The following is a 10,780-nucleotide window of genomic DNA, read 5'->3' on the forward strand; positions in this document are numbered from 1 at the left end:
GAGACTGCCCCAAGCGGTTAAACACCAACGCCCACCCCTAGAAACTGGGCTAAGGGTGGGCCAAGACATTCACGTGGGACACACACATATTTCCACACGACTCCCAGTTACAATCCTGAGCGGGGATTTAACCCTTCAAGCCCCAGCACTGGTGGACACAGGGTCAAAAGGGAATCTGCTGGACAGCAGATGGGCAAGGGAGGTAGGGCTCCCTCTGGTGGTAATTCCTTCGCCATTGCAGGTGCGGGCACTAGATGGCACCCTTCTGCCTTTAATCACGCACAAGACACAACCTGTAACTCTGATGGTGTCCGGAAATCATCGGGAGGAGATCGAGTTTTTTGTGACTCCCTCTACCTCCCGCATGATTTTGGGTTTCCCGTGGATGTTGAAACATAATCCCCGGATTGATTGGCCGTCTGGGGTGGTGGTTCAGTGGAGCGAAACCTGCCATCGGAGGTGTTTAGGATCCTCGGTTCCTCCCGGTTTACAGGCTAAGGAGGAGGTCAAAGCCCCACCCAATCTGACGGCGGTGCCGGTTGAGTACCACGATCTTGCTGACATCTTCAGCAAAGATCTGGCACTCACCCTCCCCCCGCACCGTCCTTACAATTGTGCCATTGATTTGATGCCGGGCGTGGAGTTCCCGTCCAGCAGGCTGTACAATCTCTCACATCCTGAGCGCGAATCAATGGAGACCTACATCCGGGACTCTTTAGCTGCCGGGCTGATCCGGAACTCCACCTCTCCGATGGGTGCAGGTTTCTTTTTTGTGGGCAAGAAAGATGGCGGACTCCGTCCATGCATTGATTACAGAGGGCTGAATGAGATTACGGTTCGCAACCGATACCCGTTGCCGTTGTTAGATTCCGTGTTCACCCCCCTGCATGGAGCCAAAATCTTTACAAAGTTGGATCTTAGGAATGCGTATCACCTGGTTCGGATCCGGAAGGGAGACGAGTGGAAGACCGCATTTAACACCCCCTTAGGTCACTTTGAGTACCTGGTCATGCCGTTCAGCCTCACCAACACCCCCGCGACGTTCCAAGCTTTGGTTAACGACGTCTTGCGGGACTTTCTGCACTGATTCGTCTTCGTATATCTGGACAATATACTCATCTTTTTTCCGGATCCTGAGACTCATGTCCAGCATGTACGTCAGGTTCTGCAGCGGTTGTTGGAGAACCGGTTGTTTGTGAAGGGCGAGAAGTGCGAGTTTCACCACGCTTCTTTGTCCTTCCTGGGGTTTATCATCTCCTCTAACTCCGTCGCCCCTGATCCGGCCAAGGTTGCGGCGGTGAGAGATTGGCCCCAACCAACAAGCCGTAGGAAGCTGCAACAGTTCCTCGGCTTCGCAAATTTCTATAGGAGGTTCATTAAGGGCTACAGTCATGTAGTTAGCCCCCTGACCGCCTGACCTCTCCAAAAGTCCCCTTCACCTGGTCGGATCGGTGCGAAGCCGCGTTCAAGGAGTTGAAATGACGGTTCTCTACTGCGCCAGTTTTGGTGCAGCCCGACCCTAGCCGTCAGTTTGTGGTTGAAGTGGATGCCTCTGACTCAGGGATAGGAGCCATGCTATCCCAGAGCGGAGAGACCGATAAGGTTCTTCACCGTGTGCCTACTTTTCTCGCAGGTTGACCCCGGCTGAACGGAACTATGACGTCGGCAATCGAGAACTCCTTGCGGTGAAAGAGGCTCTTGAGGAGTGGAGACACCTGTTGGAGGGAGCGTCTGTGCCGTTCACGGTTTTCACTGACCATCGGAACCTGGAGTATATCAGGACCGCCAAGCGGCTGAACCCCAGGCAAGCCCGCTGGTCACTGTTCTTCGGGCGTTTTGACTTCCGGATCACCTATCGCCCCGGGACCAAGAACCAGAGATCGGATGCCTTGTCCCGGGTACACGAAGCCGAAGTCAAAACTGCGCTGTCAGATCCACCGGAGCCCATCCTTCCGGAGTCCACTATCGTGGCCACCCTCACCTGGGACGTGGAGAAGACCATCCGGGAGGCCCTGGCATGGAGCCCGGACCCGGGAACTGGACCGAAGGACAGACTATACGTCCCACCAGAGGCCAGGGCTGCGGTCCTAGACATCTGTCATGGTTCCAAGCTCTCCTGTCATCCAGGGGTGCGAAGGACCGTGGCAGCTGTCCAGCAGCGCTTCTGGTGGGCGTCTATGGAGGCCGACGTCCGGGAGTACATCCAGGCCTGCACCACCTGCACCAGGGGCAAGGCTGACCACAGGAGGTCCCAGTGCCTCATCGCCCCTGGTCCCACATCGGCCTGGATTTTGTCACGGGCCTCCCACCGTCCCAGCGCAACACCACCATCCTCACGATAGTGGACCGCTTCTCCAAGGCGGCCCACTTCGTGGCCCTCCCGAAGCTCCCTACGGCCCAGGAGACAGCGGACCTCCTGGTCCACCACGTCGTCCGTCTGCATGGGATACCTACTGACGTTGTCTCGGATCATGGTCCCCAGTTTTCCTTTCAAGTCTGGAGGAGTTTCTGCAAAGAACTGGGGGCCACCGTGAGCCTCTCGTCCGGGTACCACCCACAGACGTACGGACAGGCAGAACGGGCCAACCAGGAGTTGGAACAGACCCTCCGCTGTGTGACATCTGCGCACCCGACGGCCTGGAGCAACCACCTGGCCTGGATCAAGTATGCACATAACAGCCAGGTTTCTTCTGCCACCGGCCTCTCCCCATTTGAGGTGTGTTTGGGGTACCAGCCCCCATTATTTCCCATGGTGGAGGGAGAGGTCGGTGTGCCCTCGGTCCGGGCCCACCTTCGGAGGTGCCGTCGGGTGTGGCGCACCGCCCGTTCTGCCTTGTTGAAGGCCCGGACGAGGGCCAAGGCCCATGCAGATCGCCGGCGGTCCCTGGCCCCTGCATACCAGCCCGGGCAGGAGGTGTGGTTGTCGACGAAGGACATCCCGCTTCAAGTGGAATCCCCGAAACTGATGGACAGGTTCATCAAACCATTCAGAATCCTCAAGGTCCTCAGCCCTGCCGCACTGAAGCTCCAACTCCCAGCTTCACTGCGGATCCACCCGGTATTCCACGTCTCCAGGATCAAACCACACCACACCTCACCCCTCTGTGCTCCCGGTCCGGCGCCGCCTCCTGCCCGGATCATTGACGGGGAGCCGGCCGGCCTGGACAGTGCACCGGCTCCTGGACGTCCGTCAAATGGGCCGGGGGTTCCAATATCTGGTGGACTGGGAGGGGTATGGACCCGAAGAATGCTCCTGGGTGAAGAGGAGCTCCATCCTGGATCCGGCCCTCCTGGCCAATTTCTACCGCCGACACCCCGATAAACCTGGTCGGGCGCCAGGAGGTGCCCGTTGAGGGGGGGTCCTGTTGTGTGGGCCACCAGAAGAGGAGGTACTGCTGGCCCACCACCAGAGGGCGCCCTGCCTGAAGTGCGGGCTTCAGGCACGAGAGGGCGCTGCCGCCACGGACACAGCCGGGGGTGACAGCTGTCACTCATTATCTCTTGACAGCTGTCACCCATCTACACTTCATCATCTCACTCCATAAAACCCGGACGTCATCTCCACCTCATTGCCGAGATATCATCGACCTGTTAAGGTAACATTCTCAGCCTTGATCTGTGCCGTACTGACTTTGTTTAGTGAACTCGTTTTTGCAGCTGTTTTCCTGCGGAGTGTTTATCTGCAGATTGGCGTGACCGGCGACAGCTTCGCTTTACACCCCCACCAGATAAGTGTTGAGACAGGAGCTGCACGAGTGTATGTTACAGGTGGAGGTGGACTCTCCATCATTACTGTTACTGGGTGTGCACACACCCATATCTTATTGTCTCTGCTCCTTGCCAGCAGTACCAGATCCGACATTCGGAGACGGTGGCCACCTGGGGACTCGGGACTTGGCGACTCCAGTATTCTCCAGGTTCGGTGGCGGAGGAAATCGTGTGGTTCCGGTTCTTCTCAGGACAGACGTCTTCTATCCTCGAGCCTGCCCACACGTCACCCTTGTGATTGACTGTTTGCAAAATTTCACATTCCTCTGTGTTGTTGTTGTGCTCATTCACAACAGTAAAGTGTTCATATTCGACTCTTTCATTGTCCGTTCATTTACGCCCCCTGTTGTGGGTCCGTGTCACTACACTTTCACAACATGCTACATAGAACTAACTTATGTCCATTTTTCAGGCATGAGAATGAGACAACCTAAAAAATCCTGAAAGTTGGCTGGGGTCTGGGGGCTGCTGTAGGAACTCCAGAGTTTTCAACAAAATTAGACCCATTTGAAGTTATTTTATTAAAAAAAAAATGTCATTATGGGGTGTTGTGAGTAGAATTTTTAGGGGAATAAATGAAAGTACTACATTTTGGAATAAGGCTGTATAACAAAATGTGGAAAAAGCATATATATACACACACACACACACACACACACACATATTTACGAGGTCTGTGAGAAAAGTATCCGACCTTTTTATTTTTTTCAAAAACCATATGGATTTGAATCACGTGTGACTGCATCAGCCAAGCTTGAACCTTCGTGCGCATGTGTGAGTTTTTTCACGCCTGTCGGTTGCGTCATTCACCTGTGAGCAGGCTTTGTGTAAGCACTGGTCCACCCGTGTCATCGTTTTTTTATTGCGAATAAATGTCTGAACGATTTGGAGCTTTGCTGCATCAATTTTTTTCCAGAAACTGTGAGAGACCTCCAGGTGGACACCGTTCGGAAAATTAATATGGCTTTCAGGGACGATTTTATGGGGATTACACAGATTAAGGAGTGATCCAGACGGTTTAAAGACCACCCACAACTGCTGAGAGCGCGCCACGTTCCGAGCGCCGATCGACAGGCTCAAACCCCATTGAAACAACCAGATCATTTCCAACGTGAAGGCTTTGTTGATCCGGGACATCGTCTGACTTTCACAAAAAGGCAGAAGGCGTGGACATCAGCACTTTTTCGGCACATTCCACTGTTACAGGAGTTTTTTTCATGGAAAGAAAAGCGGAGGGACGTGCCACGGAGCCGTTCATTACGCGGCACAAAACCACCTCTGTGTTGGTCTCTCAGGACAGCTTTGAGATGGATTTCAGATGGCTGTCAGTTGCTTTTCAGTAGTGTGATTATCTGAGAAATTGAGCATGAGCTGGACATGCCCCAACATGTCCTGTGAGGCTTCATCACGGAGTTGCTTTGCGCCATGCGGCTCCACCGCGATGCGCGGAACTCCTCCACACGTCTGTCTCAATGTGCCGAAAAAGTGCTGATGTCCACGTGTTTTCACAATTCCTGTGCTAGTCAGGCGACATACCGGATCAAGACAGCGTCCAGTTTAGAAATGAATGGCACATTCCACTGTTACAGGAGTTTTTGTCATGGAAAAAGGAGCGGAGGAATTCTGCGCATCGCAAAGCAACGCCGTGATGAAGCCTCACAGGACATGTTGGGGCATGTCCAGCTCATGCTCAATTTCTCGGATAATCACACTACTGAAAAGCAACCGACAGCCATCTGAAATCCATCTCAAAGCCGTTGGCCGTCCTTAAAGCTGTAGTAACACTCCTTATTCTCTGTGAAGCCCGTAAAATTTTCACCGAAAGCCAGATAAATTTTTCGAATGGTTTCCAGCTGCTTGTCTCTAACAGTTTCTGAAAAAATTCTGATGGAAAAAAAGCCCAAATCATTCCGCCATTTCCTCGCAATGAAACAACGATGAGAGGGGTGGAGCAGTGCTCACTCAAAGCCTGCCTACAGGCGAATGACGCAACCGAAAGGCGTGGAAAAATTCACGCATGCGCACGAAGGTTCAAGCTTGGCTGACGTAAAAACATATGAATCAAATCCATATAGTTTTTGAAAAAAAAATAAAAAGGTACGACACTTTTCTCACAGACCTCGTACTTATTTGCAGCAGTAACGTACAAATAAATTTTTTAAAAAATCAAACAGTGTGATTTCTGAAATTTTTTTTTTAGATTATGTCTCTCACAGTGGACATGCACCTAAGATGAAAATTTCAGACCCCTCCATGATTTCTAAGTGGGAGACCTTGCAAAATCGCAGGGTGTTCAAATACTTGTTTTCCTCACTGTACTGTATATATATATATATATATATATATATATATATATATCCCTCACGCCCCCTTAAGAGCCTGGGTTTGATGTGTGTGTTTCACTGGAAAATGATTACCCCTGTACCTGAGTGCACCTTGAAGGATTACATACTTTCCCAAACAGAAGCTCTTCTTCACCTGTCATTTGATTTTGTTTTAAAACTCAGCGTATTTTATAACGCCTGCCACAGAAAATATTTACCACATTTCATAAAGTGCAAATTTGCTTCTGGGATGTCGTCTATTTTACATTTTTCTTCAAAAGAGCTGCTACACTCTAAAGATCCATCGGTCTGCCTCAGATTGTTGTCCTTTTGTTGTGCTATTTAAAATCCATCGAAACCCGGGTCGACCCTCAATCAAAGAAAGAACAAATGAAAACATTTGTAGCATCAAGGCAAAGAGAAACTACAGAGAAACAGACCAACTTCATCTTTACAAATGGCAACAATTATTGATGCCATCAAAGCACCGAGTCTCCAAGCTTTTTAGTTTGATCCTCACACACATTACCAGCAGCATGACACCTCCCACTGTCAAAACACAAAAGACAACCTAAAGGCTTCAGCAGACACAGAAAATGACTAGAATACTAAAGTAAGGGTCAATGCCGGAGTTTTTCTAACTAAGGCTGCTGGGAAATGCTGTCCTCAAAGGCAAGTGATGGAGGCGGGTCTGTGTCACAGTAACACTTCAACAACTCTTTGATGATGCCAAGATGGAGCCATCTTGTGGTTTGTAAGAAGAATCAAGAATGATATCAAGCACTTCCTCGTGGGAATGAACTGGGGTCGACTTTAAATGGGGCAGACGGAGAAGCAGCCTGGTTGCCGACTTCCTGCATTATTCCTTTCTCATCCTGCTGCAGGGAGCAGAATAAAACGGATCATCTATGTCTGAATTTTAAGTGCTTAACTTGTGCTGCAGGGGGGGGGGGGGGGGGGGGGTGAATAAGATGATTCCAAATTAAATATGCGGTTTGGATAAAATTTTGCAGTTTGCACAGCTGAGTTTAACCAGTAGACTTTCTTGATGATGTGCAAAATATAAACATTTCATGCAAAAGTATTAAGGACTGAAAAATTGCACCAACTGGAATTTTCAAGCAAGTATTTTGGTGTTGAGAGGAAATGGAGATAATGAAGATAATATAGCATATACTAGAGATGAAGTGCCTCATCAATTAATGAAAATCAACAAGTTCAAAGCGCTGAGAGAACAGCATTGCCAAGCCCATATTTCAAAATATTAGGCATGTAAAGAAAATCTTACCTTTCTATAGTCACATTCACAAACAATAAAATATCTGAACGCTTTTCCACGGTGCTGGAAATTTTACATCGACCTCTGACCTTGATCTTCAACAGACCCTAGCCAAAACCAAATCACTTTTTCCCCACTCATAAGTACAATCCACCTGCCAAATTTCATCCAAATCAAAGAAGGTATTCTAAAGATATCTTGCGAACACTGATCCAAACATAGTTACACAGAGACCAAGGTGAACACAAGAGTGTAGCTCTCCAACAGTATTGCTCAAAAAACAATGTGTTCCGCCTCTGAAATGCTAGAACGGTTCATTTTCTTCAATTACAAGAAGATGTCTGAACATCACTTCTTGGTCTCTGGGAAATTGCATGACTAATTTCTCATTATTTTGTTGCCATTGAAGATTAAATTGTGAATCAAACAAAAGAAACAAAAAAAAAACAAAAAGAGGAATGCAGGACACAATGTGTGTTGAATTAATGCTTTGTCACATTTTTGCAGTAACAGGATTCTGATGACTCCATCTGTTTTTCAGGAAAATAAAGAAGGCAGGTGATCCTGGGTTTCAGCATGCGGAAAGTGAAGTATGCCTAAGATTTTAATATTGTCAGTTCGATCAAGCAGAAATAAGAGACAGCATGAATCTGGGACATTCTGCATTTCCCAGCATACATGTTTTCTGAGGGATGGGGCTAAACAATGAGCTTGTTGACAATTGACCCAGCAGTGACACAAGCCAAATCAATTCAAACAACACTTTTAATACAGAAAAAGAATTTCCATAAAAGATTTGATACTCTGAAATTACAAAGTTGCCAGTTAAACGCCTCTTATACTCAACTGGGATTGGCGTGGGTGCACCCCTGGCACCGCCCCACCAGCAGTCTTAGCACAGCTAATGCATGAGTTGGTGTGCTGCTCGGCGTAGATCGGCACAAGGCGGGAAAGTCCTTGTGCTATGCTGCTCCTTCCCAAGTGCAGGACCAACAGACTGAAAACTCCTTTGTCTCTCAGGCCGTCAGACTGTACAACTCCTCACTCGGGGGGAGGAGGAGTAACAGGAAGACAGAGGACGGGAATGAGAGGAACAGTAGTGATCAGTATGTCTGGTATTCATATTTAAATTTGCAAATAGTTTTTTTACTTTCACTTTTGATGCTCTGTGTGCTTCTTACCCTGTGTGTTGCTATACAATGCTGGTGGAACCTCAATTTCTCTGAGGGAGTCTTCCCAAGGGATCAATAAAGTTCTAGCTACACTAATCTAATCTAATGCTGCACATGCTTAAAGTTTTGAGGACTGCAACCGGATTCCTGGACGCCCCTGATGGACAAATTTTGAGGGAAAAATTGAATTTACTTCATTTTGCAAAATTTTTCATTTTGCAAACATTTTTTGCATTTTGTTTTTTACTCTCACTTTTGATGTTCTGTTCTGTGTGCTCACAATGGACCCTCTCCCTCTCCAGCATCAAATTTCCACAAAATTAAAGAATCAGTACAAGATACTATGAATTGGAGTCTAGACCAAGTTTGCCCAGAGGTGCATCGCCCAGCTCCCAGCCCGTCCTTCACCTGCACGACTGGGGACGAGGTGGCTGTGAATCCACCACGCTCTTTAAAAACATGACTTTTTGCAACTTTTGCTGAGTGGTGTGCCTGCTTGAGAAGACAGCGCAGAACACCAGCAGGCAAGAGCTGCTCAGGGGAAATTGACGGATGTGTGCCCAGTTGTAACCCATTACAGCACCAAATTCTGCCAGGTGTAAGAGCAGCTTTGGAAAAAAAAAAAAACTGAGACAGCAAACATTAAATCCACATCACAATGAAATTTACAAAAAAAAAGATGCTCAGCATGACAGAACCTTTTAAAAACTACTGATTCTGATAAATAATCCCTTCGAGGCAACTGTGGCTCAGGTGAAAAAGCTGAAAGGTTGTTGGATCGATCCCCAGCTGCTTCTCTCTGATGAAATGCACCCAAATTACTCAAAGTCAGACGCAAAAGAAAAATTCACAATAATAGCAGCAACAACAAACTTGCCGCCTTAAAACACATAAAACTCCACAAATATATTCATCCTGCAGGATGAACATGTGGGATGGGCGCGGGTGCATCTTCTCAGATCTGCAAACTGAAGTGTTCCACAGATGTCTGCTTTCGCTCCGCTTGCAGACATCTCGTTCCAGGCCACCTTAAATATGACCTTGAGTAAAATCAAGGGGCTGTTCTCCTGCGATATGACGGCCTCTGTGAGGAGGAGAAGAGGCGTGATGCTGAGTGTGGCTTTGCCACTTTTCATCCAAAACGCACCTGCAGGACCGAACCTACAAACTGCAGCCTGCACGGACCAATCGTCCAGCGCCTTTATGATGTGTTTAACAGAGAGAAAATATTGCACTGAGATTATTTCTAGGTTATTTCGCAGGCACCCCCCCCCCCCCCCCCCCCCCCCAATACATCCCCTCTGCTCCCGCATGTAGGACACGGGGACGGAGGCGTTTGGTTACTTTTTAAACCCTCGTGTTGCACCGTAAAGACTGAAAGCAGAAACGACAACCTACGAGGAGAAAAATAAAGATAAACGTGCACCACGAAGCCCGCACTCAAACAGCTCCACAAAGTCGCTCGCAGCATCCTCACTAAAACGCACCTGTAACTCCACACTGTAGCTCTGCCAGACGTGAGTCGGGAACACCTCCAGCTGATGGTGCACTTGCAGCGAAACTGTATAATCCATGAACCAGAAGAGGCTGAAGCGAAGCAGAGTGAGCGGTTGGCGGCAGTACTACAGCGTACTACAGGCTGCCGCTCAGCTCCGCCCACTGCGCTCCGATTGGCCAGAGGGCGCTGTGCGTCAACGTGATGGCGCGTCGCTAAACAGCCCCCAAGCTTCACTTTTCCACATTTTATTGTGTTACAGCCTTATTCCAAAATGGATTAAATTATTATTTTTTTTCCTCAAAATTATACACACAGTACCCCATAATGACTATGTGAAAGTTTTTTTTGGAGATGTTTGCAAATTTATTAAAAATAATCATAAAAAGCTAAGCAATCATATGCACATTAATTATTCACAGCCTTTGACATACAACTCTAGAGAAGCCTTAGTAAAAGGCACATGGCAGCCCACCTGGAGTTTGCCAAAAGTCACCCGAAGGACTCTCAGACCATGAGAAACAAAATTCTATGGTCCCTACATCATACTGTATGCTTAAGTACAGATTTGCGCTAAATACCAGACATAAGAAAACTTAAGTTTAAAAAAACTCACACACACACACACACTCATCTTCAACTGCTTAGTCCAATTAAGGGTCGCAGGGGGGCTGGAGCCAATCCCAGCAGTCATATAAGCGCAAGGCGGGGTGCACCCAGGACAGGACGCCAGTCTGTCACA

The 10,780-nt window shown here is 48.4% G+C and overlaps 1 protein-coding gene across 3 annotated transcripts in view; it reads right to left on the bottom strand.

Moving 5' to 3' along the window:
- The window catches only part of zmat4a (zinc finger, matrin-type 4a), a 376,811-nt gene extending 366,637 nt beyond the window's left edge, over positions 1-10,174 (bottom strand). For all 3 annotated transcript variants that reach the window (XR_004560878.1, XM_034171037.1, XM_034171036.1), the window contains exon 1: positions 10,031-10,174. Coding sequence is in view for 2 of the 3 variants with exons in the window: in XM_034171037.1 (XP_034026928.1) it covers positions 10,031-10,117 (87 nt within the window). In the remaining variant the exon portion in view is untranslated. The remainder of the gene's footprint in view (positions 1-10,030) is intronic.
- Positions 10,175-10,780: the final 606 nt, after the last annotated feature.

The sequence above is a fragment of the Thalassophryne amazonica genome, chromosome 5, assembly GCF_902500255.1.
Source record: "Thalassophryne amazonica chromosome 5, fThaAma1.1, whole genome shotgun sequence".
In the NCBI taxonomy this organism is placed as follows: Eukaryota; Metazoa; Chordata; class Actinopteri; order Batrachoidiformes; family Batrachoididae; genus Thalassophryne; species Thalassophryne amazonica.